The sequence below is a fragment of the Crinia signifera genome, chromosome 4, assembly GCF_055691185.1.
Source record: "Crinia signifera chromosome 4, ASM5569118v1, whole genome shotgun sequence".
Classification (NCBI taxonomy): domain Eukaryota; kingdom Metazoa; phylum Chordata; class Amphibia; order Anura; family Myobatrachidae; genus Crinia; species Crinia signifera.
Window position 1 is genome coordinate 261,422,678 of NC_139220.1, and position 17,069 is coordinate 261,439,746.

Consider the following 17,069-nt stretch of genomic DNA (forward strand, 5'->3'; position numbering starts at 1 on the left):
CTGCCCAAGCCAAGACTGGCCAGACAGCTCTTTAACTCACCCGCACTGGCCGCCTGACGCCCGCTGAGACTCCTTGGACGCCGCAATCCGACATCCGGGCAGCGCACTACAGGTACCAGCATTTACATAATACTGTATGGATGAGATATTATGGCAGGTAAATCAGTATGTGAGGCAGAAATCCCAGACCACACTCCTCACATACTCTTCCTCTCCCCGGGGAGCCACCCCACCAGCTTCTGCTGGAAAAGAGGTAATCCTGGTTCTAAACAAAATTAAAACCCCTGCACTGTCTAACTAATAAAGAAAAGACACAGAGGGGAGGGAGGAGGAGGCTAATATACCCAAGGTGGGTGGTCCATGAAAATCATTCCTGTCTAAACCTAGGAGGAGGGAAGATATCTCAGTGTCATGGCAGCCATGGGGATCGTAGAAGAAAAAAAATAAAATTACACACCATTCCTTTTAACCCGACATATACACATCCTTGTTTGCAATGGCGGATTAGATGTATGGTGGTAGTTTGCCCAAAGCACATGTGTATATGAATGTATACAGCTTAAGGATCATTCAAGTAAATACAGAAATTTATTAAAATTGTAAAAACATAAGTAATATTCTGCAGTAACTACTGTTTAAAAGACTTGATAGTGTTAACGACGAGTTTGCCTGGTGAAGTACATTTGAAAAATCATGGTTGACACTGACCGTGTACAAGCATCGTACCTGCGATCAGTTTTGTACATCTTTAAACCAATGGGAAGGGGGGGGGGGGGTAGGGGGGCTGAACTGATTGCTTTATATAGCTCCACCATCCAAGGCCCATGAAGCAACTGCAACCTTAGAAAGTGACAGTTCAATTGGGGTTTCCTTCTAAAGATGGCCACCTCAAACCTGACAGACACCAGTCTGCAGCAGAAGTCCGCAAGAAAATAAATAAAAAACAAAAAGGCCCAACTAGAGCTAATCAAAACATTTCCATAGAAAACCAGCCACTGGAACTCCCAAGAGCAACACATCATTTGAATCAATTTGAATCTATGAGTAGGTATAACAAGTCCACCCAGCACCAGATGTTTTGCTGTCATGCAGTTATTCTACTACCAGGACTATTAGCAAAAGAAAAAAAAAAAACCTTGTTACCAGTGAACAGTCCAGAGCAAATCTTTGTCAAATCAGACTCAAAGTTCAAACATTATCCATACGAGTAACAAAAAGAAAATAGGAGCTTGATTCTTGCGATACATATTTAAAGCCTGTTATACATTGTATTTGGCTTGCACCAAGTATAAATGTACTTGTATATTTAAAATAGATTAGCCATCCAAACATCATTGATAATAGCTTATAGAATTTTATTTGGTAACTGCTGAAAACAAAATGTCCTTTTCTGCTGCTCCTAAAAAAAAAATGTAATTAAATATATTACAGCTCCACATTCTTAAGTAGAGGTAGGCAACCTGTGGCACTCCAGCTGTTGTGGAACTACAGATTTCCGCATGCCCTTTCACAGTTCTGCTGCTGTTTGGGTAAACAAAAACAATGACAAGGCTTGTTGGGTTGTGTAGTTCCACAGCAGCTTGAGTGATACATGTTGACCTACAGAAGAAATAATATAAATATATATATATATATATATATATATATATATATATATATATATATATCCCATGATTCAATATATCCATGATGACCAAAATGTACCACTATTATTTTAAGATATTAATATTTTTCTTGCTTAGGATATCGCACATGAAGTCACCATGCCTACTTTTGCCTATATTGTGAAGACCACCCTAGTGCATAACCAGGTTCAGGAACCGCAATAATGTGGTCATGTGAGCAGTCTACCCTGGAGGAAAAAAAAACCACACACATGCAGCTGGGTTTGCAGGTTCAGGCAAGTACAAAATAAACTTTATTAGGGCATTCATTTTCAACATTAAAAATACCACAAAAGCATTGCATTGAACTGTTAATTCACTCTAATCCAACAATGCACAATACTTTTGTAACTGATCACAGGTAGCAAATTGATCAATGTACTGTAGCAAACAGACACTCCATTAGAGATGCCTTACGCATTATAGCACTCATTACACTGGTCAGATGTGGTGAACATGAACAATTTTCACAGCAAGCCTGATTAGCATAGATTTGCGGTTGGACGCTGCTGCTGTAGATGGTAGGGTTGAAGACTATGATGCTTGGCAAGTCAGTTGAGGCAGACATTCCAATGTGCTACATCCCATCAACGAGTTGTGCACCTATAAGCTATGTACCAAAACAGCATTATAAAAAAGGTATAACAATAGCACCTGTAAAACTGCATGAGAAAACACAGCAGCCACCTTGTCACAAGGATAAGTTTATTAAATTAGTTGTTTTCTAAAACAAACATTGCAGTGTCATTGTTAATATAACAATTCTCCCATGGCAGGACCTGCTTGCAAAGCATCATCCTTTAAGTGAGCAGAATTGAAGTTTAAGAAAAAGGGCAAGACCTGCACCTCTGAGCAAGAGTCCAAAAGCATTTAACCAACCTTAAAACCACGCCAACACTCGACCATTAAATATCAAGTCGCCCAAAGGGGAAGAAAAAAAAAAAAGACCAATCGATTTGTGATCAGCATGGACATCACACACTATACAGGCTTCATGTTAGCAGTTAAGTCTCTCTCCAAAACATAAGCTCAAATTCTGAAGCAGCAGAGCTCGTGTGCTTCATGGTCGGAGTTTATGATAATTCCGGGTGGTTTTAAGTCTTTATATTAATGTATGGGTAGGGGGGCAGCTCTGAGCTGTGTAAGCCTCTGCACATGACAGAGCTTATACCAGTAAATGGCTCTGTAACAACCCAAAAAAAAAAAAAAAAAAAAGACTATAATTCAGCAGGAGGGTAGCAGCAGCATCAAATGACCAATAATTCTGTAGGACTAGAGAAGAACCTTGACTGCAAGATCAACGCTGCTTTAGTGTTAATCGCTCATGTCAGGGCAGGTCAATGTGCGGGAAGTACAAGACCACTCTGTTTGCAACATGGCACAGCTACACAGGCATGCCACAAGCAGAGCAGTACAGATTGCAGGCCAGGAGATATAGTGCATGAGCAAGTTATGTCGGGTGTGAGGTGGGCATTATTAACCCTGTTGTATCCAGATTTCACCCACCCTGGTAAATTGAGAAAGGTGGAAGGGATGAATTCTTTGACTGTAGCATTTGGCAGAGTCCTCAAGGGTGGAGAGGACACTCACATTCAGAGCCATAAGCATTAAAGCAAGTGTCACATGAAATCCTCAAACTCTCGTCCATATCCCTCATCGACACCCCCATAATCCGCCAGATCGTCCTTCATGTTGGCCTTAAATCCGCCACCAGGTACCCCTCCTTTCTTCTTTTTCTTGGATTTGTTTTGCTAGATTTAGAATATAAAAAAAGAATGCATTAATCAAGGAACGACTGAGTACAAGGCTGCCCTCACTTCTCCATAGAACTTTTATACGGAACAAATGACATATGGTTGGAGGCCCAGCTATACTGTGAGTGTGGTAACTGTACAGTGCGAATTATACAGTGGCATAGCGCATGAACTTGGCATTACTAAACAGTTCACGTATTAGAGAGATATCAATGTTGGTCAATTCTCTAAAAAAAAAAAAAACCCTCTCAAAACATATTGCCTACATACAGCTTTACACTAAAATACCAATGCAACTTTAGCGTCACTCCTTCATAACTGGAAATAAGGGTGTCCTGGTGTGGAGCTTAACACGGACATGCCTACGTGAGACTGCCCCGTTTCATGTCCATTGTTGGTAGCTTAGATGTGGCAGACAAAAGACCTTGCATTGCCCATAGTTGCACATGCTTTGTTTCAGAACAAGCACAATGAAATAACACACAAAACAGTGACGATCGGATAATGGTTTGAGTGTACATGGGATGCTATGTCCCCCATACAGACAACTAAAAGTGCAGTACTTCATCAACCATTCATGGCCAATCTCACCTTCTCTTGTTTCTGCTTCTCAGTGTAGAGAACTGTTAGGGCATTTGATACCTTCTTCATGTCTTCAACTTCCACTGAAAGACATGTGTTTACCAATTAGCAAAAGGAATTTTCCAGAACAAAAAACTATGTGTGTCGAAAAACAAATACATGGATAAGCAAGGAGATATAGATTTATTCCTGTAACAATTTGGCATGCTACTCACATGATATACAGACTTCCCGCAATAGTGTTTCCAGGAAGCCTGAGTAATGTATAGATTTCTCATATTGTGTGATCTTCTCCTTCAGCAGCTTCCCAAATTCTACAAAGTCATCTCGTGAGGATGGATTCATGGCATCAATGCCGGTAACAGTGGCCTCGCCTGTGAGGGAAGTATGAAGGTAAATCTCAGAACTATTACTAAACAAGTATGTTTCATGTTTGAGCCACATCTTGAAAATAGAGTTTGGAAGATATACAAGAACAATGGATTAAGTATGAGAAAGTATTTGAGCTGTAAACTCTTTATCATAACTAAAACAAAGTAATTTTTTCTGTCTACTTCCCCGAATAACACAGAAACTATTTACCAAAAGCTTCTTTTGCCAACTCCAGGTCAGACTCCTCTTGTAACAGCTTCAGACGTAACTTCTCCGCAAGCTGTTCCTCCGGTGACAATTCTACCGGCTCCTCAGGCTCCTCTAACTGTAAGAAGAGCAGATATACAAGATAATGTATGATTAAAATCTACCTGTCAGAAACAGTGTTCCTTTAATCAATAACAACATGCCCATTTCAGGTAACACACCCTTTTTTTCAGTTCCTCCTGTTTCTTCTTCTGAAGCATTTCCTTTTGTTTGATTTTATCAACCAATTTTTTCTTATCTGGAACTTTTTGTTCTAAAAGTAGAAAATCAAGAAAAGTCAAAATAAGCAACTATAAGAATAGAAACCGCTGACTAAGTCCTCCTTTGTGAAGACTAATATGTATTCTACTATAGTCTTTCCTTTAACAATATGGAGGTGCTATTCTCCAATGGGGCATCCATCCAATCCAGTCATTTTTCAAACACAGCTGATTGGCCACATTATCAGGCTCAATATACACTTATTCCTTACCTAACTTCTGTGGCTCTTTGTTTTCTGAGTCCTCCTCATCATCCCAATTATCCTGAAAAGAGAGAGTGTTATTTTTTTTAGTGTGATAACAAGGTATACTAAAAGTACTTTAACACAGGCAGTTCAAGTCACTGATATATCAACCAGAGATCACTATGACATTACAATAAACTCAAAAATTGGAATACTTAACGCACAGCTAGGGCAAGCAAAGACCTATACAGACCTGTCCAAACAAAGCTAAATAAGTATCATAGTACTTGAATCTTCAAGCATATATTCCGCTCCAGCCAACCCTCGCCATGTACTCTTGACGCAGAAGTTGGGGTTCAGGTAGGCATGCTCCTATCAGCATTGTAGGGCATAATACATTGAGCAGGTGTACCTAATAGTCTACAATAAAGGAGTCAAGGTACTTATGTAGTAGCCAGGTGCCCACTAAGCAAATAGCATGCGTTTTTTGCGATTTTCCTATGTAATTTATTCACTGAGAGGCCTTGGGCGGTGCGATGAGATCGCATCGCACCTCCCGCAAAATCGCATGCGATATTATAGGGTGCGATGCCATTCAATGTAGTATACACTTGTATGACATCCAATGGGACTTAGGCACCCTCCCCAAATTATTTTTTTTTTTTAACATTGGGACTCACATAATTATGAACTTGGCACAATTACCGAGACCAGTGGTTTACTAAGGAGCTGTATCAGGTCAGGAACACGGATACAATGCGCCAATACCTTTCATGTTGTCACAATGTATGGAGAACAAATATTTTGCTTTAGAAATGGTTTACATGCAGCTCGATGCCTTAAGTTTTTTTTCCCTGTGCTTCGATAATATATTGGTGAGGTATGAGGCTGTCTGAAGTGGGCAAGGATTGGTGTGCATTTGAGCAACTTGCAGGAATAGAAGAGGTAGAATGAAAGGAGGTAGGTGTAGTGTGGTGAAGGGATTTGGTGGTGGGAGAGTATGGGTATTGCATGTATGCAAGAATGTGTGGAAGAACTTGTGAAGGGGTAGCGGAGTGTATGATATGAAGTTGGTGGTTTGGGTCTATTTAAAGAAAGCAAAGCCCCATACACTATTCATATTTATACAGGAAACATGATAAATGGACAATTCATTCACCAATCTTTGCATGCCTCTTACTGTACTAAAGTTAAAAGTTCAAATGGCAAATACAAAGTTTAAAAATGTTTTACTTAATAAATATAATTATAAACACACCCAGCTGCCCTACCACTGCCCCATTTCTGCAGCTGTGCAGTCCGCACCTCATGCCTTGCTACAAACACGTATGAGGGATTCTCAGTCATGACAGGGCATACAAACTTTATCTCAAGACGCACAGACAATGTTTCTGTGATCTTTGAAGCTAGAGAGGCCAAGAGTAACCTACTATCAGCTACGCATAAACAGAATTAAGGACGCGAGAAATGCAACAAAATTTGAATACCTATAACATAACAAATCCAGATAAACTTTACATCAGGACACCTACCACAAGTTTTAAAAGGGTTAAAAATGTGATTAGTCTATGTTATTAAAAAGAAAGAAAAAAAATTGACAAACTCCCTTCAAATTACCACACCTTAACTTCATCCTCTTCGTCTTCTCCCTCCCATTTGTCTTTAGCCGTCAATGCGCCAGTCTTTGGAATTGGCTCCTCTGGCTCAAAGTCATCTACCTCTGTAAATAGGAAAAGAAAGACATTTAAAAGTGTGTGGGGGTGGCCTTGTATAATGGACTATTACCCAGTGTATCAAAGTTAGATCACCAATTATTACATAGAGGGTGGAATGCTTGATCGCGGACAAGCAATAACTAACAACTATAACATGGGAGGGGGCGGCAAGAGTCAGTGTGTATGTGGCTGGGGTGGGACAGACTGGTAAGAAAACCAGAGTAATGTGGCTGGGGCAGAATGTGGGGGAACAGGGAGATTGGCTGCAAAGGGAAAGAGGGGGCAGCAAAGAGGGGAGTGCCACAGCAAAGACACACACAGGCGTAAAGGAAGGAGGGAGGGCGGCGGCAAAGAGACAGGCGTAAAGGAAGGAGGGAGGGCGGCGGCAAAGAGACAGGCGTAAAGGTTGGAGGGAGGGCGGCGGCAAAGAGACAGGCGTAAAGGTTGGAGGGAGGGCGGCGGCAAAGAGACAGGCGTAAAGGTTGGAGGGAGGGCGGCGGCAAAGAGACAGGCGTAAAGGTTGGAGGGAGGGCGGCGGCAAAGAGACAGGCGTAAAGGTTGGAGGGAGGGCGGCGGCAAAGAGACAGGCGTAAAGGTTGGAGGGAGGGCGGCGGCAAAGAGACAGGCGTAAAGGAAGGAGGGAGGGCGGCGGCGAAGAAACAGGCGTAAAGGAAGGAGGGAGGGCGGCGGCAAAGAGACAGGCGTAAAGGAAGGAGGGAGGGCGGCGGCAAAGAGACAGGCGTAAAGGAGGGAGGGCGGCGGCAAAGAGACAGGCGTAAAGGAAGGAGGGAGGGCGGCGGCAAAGAGACAGGCGTAAAGGAAGGAGGGAGGGCGGCGGCAAAGAGACAGGCGTAAAGGAAGGAGGGAGGGCGGCGGCAAAGAGACAGGCGTAAAGGAAGGAGGGAGGGCGGCGGCAAATAGACAGGCGTAAAGGAAGGAGGGAGGGCGGCGGCAAAGAGACAGGGAAGGAGGGAGGGCGGCGGCAAAGAGACAGGCGTAAAGGAAGGAGGGAGGGCGGCGGCAAAGAGACAGGCGTAAAGGAAGGAGGGAGGGCGGCGGCAAAGAGACAGGCGTAAAGGAAGGAGGGAGGGCGGCGGCAAAGAGACAGGCGAGAAGGAAGGAGGGCGGCGGCAAAAATACAGGCGTAAAGGGAGGGGGGGCGGCGGCAAAGAGACAGGCGTAAAGGAGGGAGGGCGGCGGCAAAGAGACAGGCGTAAAGGAGGGAGGGCGGCGGCAAAGAGACAGGCGTAAAGGAAGGAGGGAGGGCGGCAGCAAAGAGACAGGCGTAAAGGAAGGAGGGCGGCGGCAAAGAGACAGGCGTAAAGGAAGGAGGGAGGGCGGCGGCAAAGAGACAGGCGTAAAGGAAGGAGGGAGGGCGGCGGCAAAGAGACAGGCGTAAAGGAAGGAGGGAGGGCGGCGGCAAAGAGACAGGCGTAAAGGAAGGAGGGAGGCGGCAGCAAAAAGACAGGCGTAAAGGGAGGGGGGGCGGCAGCAAAAAGACAGGCGTAAAGGGAGGGGGGCGGCAGCAAAAAGACAGGCGTAAAGGGAGGGGGGGCGGCAGCAAAAAGACAGGCGTAAAGGGAGGGGGGGCGGCAGCAAAAAGACAAGCGTAAAAGGGAAAGCAAAGAAACATCATGTAGAGGGGAAAGCAAAGAGATAGGAGTGGAGGCCTGAGCCGGGGCAGAGGTGAACATGACACCTGAAATAAAGCAGGAGTAGGGACTGGAGACGGGTGGCCAGTCACAGTGAAAGATGACAGCTGACGCCTCGGCCAGCTGGCGGCCCGTTCATGCTACACACAAAGTTTTTGAGGGACATCTAGTGGCAGCGACCCGTGCCGAGCTAGGTGCGGAGTTACAGGGCACACCGGCCGGACACCACACACTCAGCCATGCGGTACAGGGGGGACGGATTGAGAAACGGCTAATGACACGTGGCAATGAGGTTCGTTTGGAGGGTGGGTGCGGGCGTGGGGTCACGGTCGGAGGGTGGTGCCCGGTACTCTCTCACCCCAGCTGTCGGTTTCTGCCATCTTGTTTCCCGCTGCCGCTCCGGCTCCGACACTGAATCACCGCGTCCAGCTGCGCGCGCAGCGCACTGAATACCCGAGCGGCCCTTACCGGAAGTGCGTCACCGGATGCCGCACGCCGCCATCTTAGTACCCCCAACTCTAGCGTAGGCGTCAGGGGGTGGTGAGTGACGCTTTTACACTTTGGTCGCCATCTTTGCGGTAAACAACATGTGAAATGGTGAGCCACGTGTGTGAGGCTGCCATTCCAAGGGAGATGTGGTGGCTAAAACCACTTCTGTCTTTTGACTTTTCACCTCAGCCACTGGGTCTACATATACCGCAAAGGTACAATCCAGTTGCAATAAAATAACCTACACCTACGGTAATTATAGATAAAATAAAAACTGCTGTGAGGGCATCTATAATTTCCGCCCTCACCTAACATCACTTGGTCGTCAGAATAGAAGAGGATCAAGATACAACCGACACTGTTGACCCTGTAATCCATACCCTTTTATGGCTTCTGTGGTCAGTGTATTCTCTTTTAATTATATGGTGCCACAGTGTTCATGGCAGGATAAAGAGATTAACAATAGGGTAATTATTTTTTATTGAAAATGAAGGCCTGCTAGAAATTAAGTTATCAAGCATATTTGCATAATGACCTAATTGTGGCACGTGTTGATGTCACTCATACCCTCCAACATGACCCATTGCATTCGGTACACAATGCTCTGTTCCTGGACTTCCCTCTTAATGTAGGATTGCCAACACCTGAGTTGAAACACCCTTCACGTCAATTACCCTAGTTCCACACAGGTGATTGCAATCATACATCAGGGTTGCCGACCCTCCCGGAATTACCGGGAGTCTCCCGAAAATCGGGTCCCCCTCCCGGCCCCCCGGAAGGGTGGGCAACCCTCCCGGAATCAGGGGGACCCCCACTGAGCCCCCCGATAGCGGCATTTAAATGCCGCAATCCGCGGGTCTCAGAGGAGGGGGCGGAGCTAAAACGACACACTCGTGTCATTTTAGCCCCGCCCCCTCCAAGGAGATCAGTGATTTCGGGTATGTTCCGAAATGGGGGCGGGGCTTAATAACGTCACAGTCAAGCTCCGCCCCCCGAACGGGTAATGAAAGTCTCCTCTCCGGGCTTCTCCCGGAGAGGAGCATTTCAAAGTCGGCAACCCTGTCATACATTAAGAGGGAAGTCCAGGAATAGAGCATTGTGTACCGAATGCAATGGGTCATGTTGGAGGGTATGGTCACTCCTGCAATTCACTGTGTGCTCCCTGTCACGGATGTGGTTGTTTGTGAACCCGGACTAATGGGGCCTACACATTTTGGACTATTTTCAAAGCTATTTGACTAGATCGCTTAGAAATTCAGAAACTCCAGGTTTGCAAACAACATCTCCAGTCGCTATCACCAGGAGAGGTAGATACTGCATGCGGTATACATTTAGGGCCTTATTCTGGTTGGAGCGTCCGGGCCGTACGCGTACGTCCCGGGTTTTTTTACGATCTGCGCATGTGCAGATACGCTAATGCGCCGGCGCGAGCACTCCACAACGCTTACGGCCGGTGTCTCAACGTGCGAAAAAACCTGTACGCGAGCGTACGGGTAATGGGGCGGCATAGGGGCGTGTTGATGGGAGCGGCCGAAATAATTAGGGAAAATGGGCGTAAATATGGGCGTACACGGGGGTGTGCACCAGAAATGAGCGGTGCTACTACCGCACGATCGACTAAGGCACCGTTCGTTTCGGACACCAAACAGGCGGCCGCCAACCGACAGCTAAAACCACTCCTACAGATACCGCTTGCCAGCGTGCGCCTGAGTTGGCTAATTAACGCTGATTAGTACTCAAACACATACACCTGAATGTAATAAGCAATGCTGCAGTCTATTAACTCCAAACCATGATTTCACTGCCTGCAAGCCACACATGCAGCACGCAAACACATTGGAAGCTTATGTTTCTATACTTCTCCACATTTAAAGGTTTGTTTAATTTAAGGTAAGAATCTTTTTATACGCTAAGGTAGGTATTTGATAAACAGACACATTCACTACCTGCTTTCATAGACTTTACGCAGTAGCACACTCAATCTACACAAGTCGACATGTGTCAACGTGTTCACTCTAATACTAACATAGGTTTTGTATTTAGGATACAATAACATAAACCACATCTAACACCTACAAACGATGTTTCTGCAATGTTTGAAGCACATGACCACTATTTTCAACACAATCTTTGTATAGTACCCCAAATTATGACCTGTACCACTATCTCATCTGCTATGATTTGGATTTCACTACACTCTGGATGTAAGATGCCACCAATCACATTATTGCACTCTCATCTCTCTAACAAAGGATTCCTACATCTGCTTATGACACTGTCAAATCATATATATTTTAAAAGTTATGCATGTTTGTTCACAAGCTAATTTATCATGTTTGGCCCATTCACACATCTTTTTTTAGGGAGGACACATATGAATTCCTACACAAATGTACCTTTTCACCCTTGTTTGTCTGCCTCACCCACTCCATGAGGAAAGCATTGTTCTGGACCTGCTTTTACCTACTACTGTAGGAGCTACCTCACCTGCACACAAACTGCTTTCTCACCTATTAAGTTGCTCTGCACATGTGCTGACACAAACTAATTAGCAGGGAAAAGTTGGATAGGAACATGGGAATGGCCATGGAGAGGGTTACACATGGGAAACTTCCACCACACTTCAACAAATGTTCAAAAATACCCTGGTCAGTAAGTACACATAAATCTAGTATTTGTTTCACACAAGAAATTACACATACCACCATTTAGATTTAATTTGTAAAATTAATTTATTTGCTGTTCAGCATCACAGCTTGACACTTTAATGTGAGAAATCAAAAAAAAAAAAAAAAAATATACACACAAATAATAAAACAGCCAGAACAAGAGGTTGCATATCTCCAAACATGTGTTACCCTGCAAATGCAATGGTGAAAGAAATGGGGACACCAGAATACGTACTGCAACAACCAGGGTGACTACTAAGCAAGATACACACCACCAAAAAAAAAAACCTGCATTTCATGCCCATGGCACGCAAATGGATCGATGGGCAACTCAGGAAGCGGATGTCCAGTGCAATTTAAACCTTTGGCCTCCAACCACAGAGGAAGTGACCCAGGTCTCATTTGGGCCCTTTTTTGCCCCTTTTAGATGGGGCCTTGGGGACAGGGGCCTTTGGGTCAGCTGGCTTTCGGCGTCTTCCCCTAGTCGCCACAGGAGGGTCAGCCGAGGTGGAAGGTTGGGGAGCAGCTTGGGGTGGGGCAGCAGATGGGGGATTGTCCCTTAGGGACCTGGCGGTGGACAGCTGCTCCGCAAGAAGTTCATTCTGGCGGCTGAGGTGTTGGCCAATGCTTAGCATGCCAGCCGCCAGAGTTTCATTAATGCGGTTCAACGCCTCAACCTGCAGCTGGTTTGTGGCCTTCCACTCCGCCAGAAAATCCGCCACCTGCTGCTGACGGATCGCAGCATCCACCCCTTGCTGCTCGATCCTGTCCAGCGTCACCAACAGGCTCTCACTCAATGTCTCCTGTGGCTGGGGCTGGGGGCGACGTCTTGCTGGAGGCTGGACCACCTGCTCCACCTGTGGCTCTGCAGAGGCCGATGCTGCCGGTACATCCTGACTTTCTGCTTCTGCTAGGATAAGAATTGAAAACAATGTCACCATCACATACGCAATAAAAAATATCTTTCTAAATACAATGCATTACTGTGACTTACCATCAAAAGCAGCAGCAAAGACCTCCACCGGGAGCTCACTGTCCATATTGGAGATCCCCCTGATCTCCCCCACATCGATCACGTCACAGGAGTCCAGCTCCAGGGGGGTAAACTCCAAATGGTCAGGCATAGGACCGCTCCCGGTGGACATGCTGTGGTTGTACCGGTCAGTCATCTTCCTCTTCAGGGCACTTTTGAAGTCAGTCCACCTACAAGTTTAAAAATACAAATATCACCATGAGATATGTGCACCACTGTGCTACGTGTAGGGTTACCACCTAGTCCCTTTAATTCTGGACACATGTTACTTACACAGGTTCTGTGGCAGTTTAAAATTAGGTGAAGTGGAGTCTTGAAGTCAGCCAGCCACAGAACCTGTGTAATTAATATGTGTCCGGAATTAAAGGGACTAGGTGGTACCCCTAGCTACGTGACATTTCCTAGTGTGGGTGATCTTTTGTGCCATGTGTGGCCAAATATTTCTTTGATGGACCAAACCATGTGCACTGCAGGTGAGGCAGGTGTAAAACCCCACCCAAATCTGATTATCTCTGCACAAGTAACACCTGCCTCACCTGCAGTGCACATGGTTTTGTCCATCTAAGAAATATTTGGCCAGAAAGAGAGAACTAGAATAAGGGCCTCAGTTCCTGCTGGAGACTGCTGAACAAATTGCCCTGACAAACACACTAACCTTTTCTTCACCGCGTCCCAAGTTCTGACCACTGGTGACACCTGGTTCACTTCCTCTGTGATCTTGTCCCAAAGGTTTCTCCTTGCACTGGCACCTGGCTTCCTGGTTGCCAATTCAATCCATTCGCGTGCCCTGGGCACGAGAATTCGCATTTCGGCCTCTACAAATGCAGGGTTTCTCCTTCTGGTGGTGGTATCCTGCTCAGTCATCACCCTAGATGTTGCCGCACGTTTTCTGGTGGCCCCAGCTCTCTCACCATGCACCTGCTGGGTCACACCTGTTTGGAGAGATGCAACCTCTTGTTCTGGCTGGCTGCTTGGCCCTTGTGGAGCTGGTGGAGGTTCACCAGGGCCTGTTACTGAGGGGCCCGCTTGATCTTGCAGGCGACTCCTCTCTTGGGCCCTCCTTCTCCGCTCCTCTTCCCTCTTCTGTAATGCTTGAAGCATGGATTCGGCTTGTGCTCTCTGCAGAGCGTCCTCTGCTGCTGAATCGTCAGAGTCAGACATGTTTGCAGCAATTGTGGCCTGCATCTGACTGAATATTTATATGTTAATCTCCCGCCACGAACAAGGGGGCGTATATTTTTCCCCGCAAGGTAGATGCAAATTTACGCCGATATTTCCCGCCGATAATTGCCGCTTAAATTACGCAGGTCTCAATGCACCTGATCAATCACCCGTATATGTATCTACACAGGTTGTGGAGCATTGTGGGCTACATCGTGAAATGTGTGCACCTGTCATTCCAATGATGAGTGTTGTCAGCTGGTATCTGTTGGAGTTCGTGTATGCTTTGTGAGTCACATTTCAAAACATCACGTTATAATGCTTTCCTTACATATGTAATGTGTATGAAATTGTCATACAGCAACATGTTGCATTGTGGCCCTTTAGGCAGCGTAGTTATAAGTAGAGTGTTGCGTGTATCATTTTCCGCCTACTGTATATACAGTACTCCTCCCCATGCATATCGCTGTATCGTGCCCCCTTTAAGCAGCGTAGTTATAAGTAGACGGTTGCGTGTATTAATTTCCGCTTACTATATATATACAGTACTTCTCTTCATGGCAATTGGTGTATTGAGCCCCCTTTAAGCAGCGTAGTTAGGAGTAGACGGGGTGCGTGTATTATTTTCCGCACACTGTAAATACAGTACTTCTCTCTTCATTGAATGCATGCTGTTGGTTGTGGTGTGTATATCGGAACGGTCCGCGTAAGTTTCTATTCGCATCCAGTTTGTTAATATAAGAGGGATTAATAAAGTTAATACCAAACAAACAATTTTTTCGACCAATCAGCAAGCACCAAAAGTGATATATGTACCTGCAATTAATAACTGCGCCATTGCCAATATGACTTCTACAAGAGCCAGGCCCTTTTCTACATGTGAGCTTTTGGCCCTGGTGGAAGTGATGGATCGTCACCTGGGGCCCAGGGGCCCATATGTATCTAATGCGGACAAGCGGCGGGCGTATAATGCTGCCCGCCGCCTGATATTTTCAACAACCGGCGTCCGCAGAAGCCTGGGCCAGGTTGAGCGGCGCTGGTCCGACCTGCGCCGGCGGCAGCCGGTTCTACTCAGCAGCCTTCGCCGCCATATTGCCCGATGTAAGTTTTGATTACTAGTATGTCAGCGTTTTTTAGCAATGTTTGGTGTACTTTTTATAAATATGTTCCTGAGTATGGGGGTGTATATGGGGTGTATAGGGGGTGTATAGGGGGTGTATATGGGTGTATATGGGGGTGTATATGGGTGTATAGGGGGTGTATATGGGGGTGTATAGGGGGTGTATATGGGTGTATAGGGGGTGTATAGGGGGTGTATATGGGTGTATAGGGGGTGTATAGGGGGTGTATATGGGTGTATATGGGGGTGTATAGGGGGTGTATATGGGGGTGTATAGGGGGTGTATATGGGTGTATAGGGGGTGTATATGGGTGTATAGGGGGTGTATAGGGGGTGTATATGGGTGTATATGGGGGTGTATATGGGGGTGTATATGGGTGTATAGGGGGTGTATAGGGGGTGTATATGGGTGTATATGGGGGTGTATAGGGGGTGTATATGGGTGTATAGGGGGTGTATATGGGTGTATATGGGTGTATATGGGGGTGTATAGGGGGTGTATATGGGTGTATATGGGGTGTATAGGGGGTGTATATGGGGGTGTATAGGGGGGTTTAAGTAGTTGATCAGTTTTTGGGTGTAGGATATCAAATAGTTTGCATGATAAATGTCTGAAATTTCACAGCAATGATAATTTTGAAGGTTATGAGCATGACTAATGTGAATTTTTCTTTCCCCCTTTTTTATGAAACCCAATCTTCGATTTCTATGCCATCAACATGAACATTTCAGCACGGGCAAGGGCACGCATTGAAGCCCGGGAGCAGGCAGCCCGGGACCAGGCAGCCCGGGACCAGGCAGCCGAGGAGGAGGAGGAGGAAGAGGAGGAAGAGGAGGAGGAAGAAGAGGAGGAGGAGGAGGAGGAGGAGAAGAAAGAGGAGGAGGAAGAGGAGGAAGAAGAAGAGGAGGAGGAGGAGGAGGAGGAGAAGAAAGAGGAGGAGGAAGAGGAGGAGGAGGAAGAAGAGGAGGAGGAAGAAGAGGAGACCCAGGGTGCAGTTTTCACCCACACAATTTCCCCATCCCCCACCCCCTCCACAACCCCCACCCCCTCCACAACCCCCACCCCCTCCACAACCCCCCCCCCTCCACAACCCCCCCCCCCTCCACAACCCACACCCCCTCCACAACCCCCACCCCCCCCCCTCCCCACCCCATTTCCAACCCCCCTACACCTCTCCACCACCCACCCCCAAACCTCTCCACTCCCCAGTAACACCCAGTACCTCGGGCCAAAGACCAGGACCATCCTCCTTGCTCCTGCCTTCCCCAACCACTCCACAGCCAACCAGCGGCGCCCAGGATGGCTCAAGTAGCCGTAAGTAAATAATGTGTCTAATGTTGACCTACACATTTCTACACATAAGCAATCACAACAACCACATATGTGTATCCAACATCAACATTAGTTGCAACATATCACTGCAGGGCGACCATGAGGTGTGTCCTGTCCTTCTCCAGGAACAAGGGTCCCCTTGGTGGTTTTTTTGAGTGTGGCCATGCCTCACCCCTTGAATAATTGACATAACAGTACATCCAATGAGATATCCGACATTAGTGGTGTGGTAGTTATGTGGTGTTGGGTAACTCCAGTTCCCAGCATGATGTGCAACACAGGGCCAGATTATAATGGAGGCGCAAGGGGTCAGTGCCCCTGGGACCCCCTCTAGCTATGGGCCCCCTGTGGTTGTCATTTTTTTTTTTTAAAAAAGACAATGTTTAAGTTATGTTTTTTTTTTTTTGCTAAATGTTTTGTGCATGGGTGGGGTAGTGCTGCAGCTTCACCTATCTGCCAATGTGACAATGATTTATGGTGCTGAGCATCGGGAGGCAAGGCACACTGATTGCACAAGTGTGCAGTGCTTTTCTGGGAGTTGACTAAGTCCCATGACACTTTGCACCAGAGGACAGAGGCTGAGAAGTTTGTGCTGAGCTCTGATTGGTGGAGCTCATTACATACTTCTCAGGTCCATGGAGAACAGCAGCAGCAGCTTAGTCATAGGAGGGTTTTTAATCAGAGGCAGCACTAGGACTGTGAGGTCTCCTCCAGAGTAAGGGGCAGAGGGACAAACACAGGCTTTTCATGTGGTGTGTGTATATATATATATATATATATATATATATGGTGTCTATTATTATTCCGAGTGCC

The 17,069-nt window shown here is 46.3% G+C and overlaps 1 protein-coding gene and 1 long non-coding RNA gene across 7 annotated transcripts in view; one reads left to right on the plus strand and one right to left on the minus strand.

Moving 5' to 3' along the window:
* Positions 1-1,883: 1,883 nt before the first annotated feature.
* Positions 1,884-8,957, minus strand: EIF3J (eukaryotic translation initiation factor 3 subunit J). Its single transcript, XM_083184449.1, has 8 exons — positions 8,810-8,957; positions 6,707-6,804; positions 5,112-5,163; positions 4,801-4,892; positions 4,583-4,697; positions 4,216-4,374; positions 4,010-4,083; positions 1,884-3,415 (listed from the first exon to the last, which is right to left on the minus strand). The coding sequence occupies exons 1-8, from the start codon at positions 8,829-8,831 to the stop codon at positions 3,284-3,286; spliced, it is 744 nt and encodes a 247-aa protein (XP_083040575.1). The 5' UTR covers positions 8,832-8,957; the 3' UTR covers positions 1,884-3,283.
* The window catches only part of LOC146075324 (uncharacterized), a 51,162-nt gene continuing 42,773 nt past the window's right edge, over positions 8,681-17,069 (plus strand). The window contains exon 1 of one of the 6 annotated variants that reach the window (XR_014473557.1): positions 8,681-8,743. This is a non-coding gene — a long non-coding RNA (uncharacterized LOC146075324). The other 5 variants (XR_014473552.1, XR_014473551.1, XR_014473554.1 and 2 more) reach the window with 5 other exon arrangements.

Bases quoted from the DNA above. Each gene is read 5' to 3' on its own strand.
- EIF3J (XM_083184449.1), bottom strand. From the start codon at position 8,831: ATGGCAGAAACCGACAGCTGGG. The intron at 4,893-5,111 runs GTAAGGAATAAG...TTCTACTTTTAG, and splicing joins CAAAGAGCCACAGAAGTTAG to AACAAAAAGTTCCAGATAAG. The intron at 3,416-4,009 runs GTGAGATTGGCC...TTCTAAATCTAG, and splicing joins AGAAGCAGAAACAAGAGAAG to CAAAACAAATCCAAGAAAAA.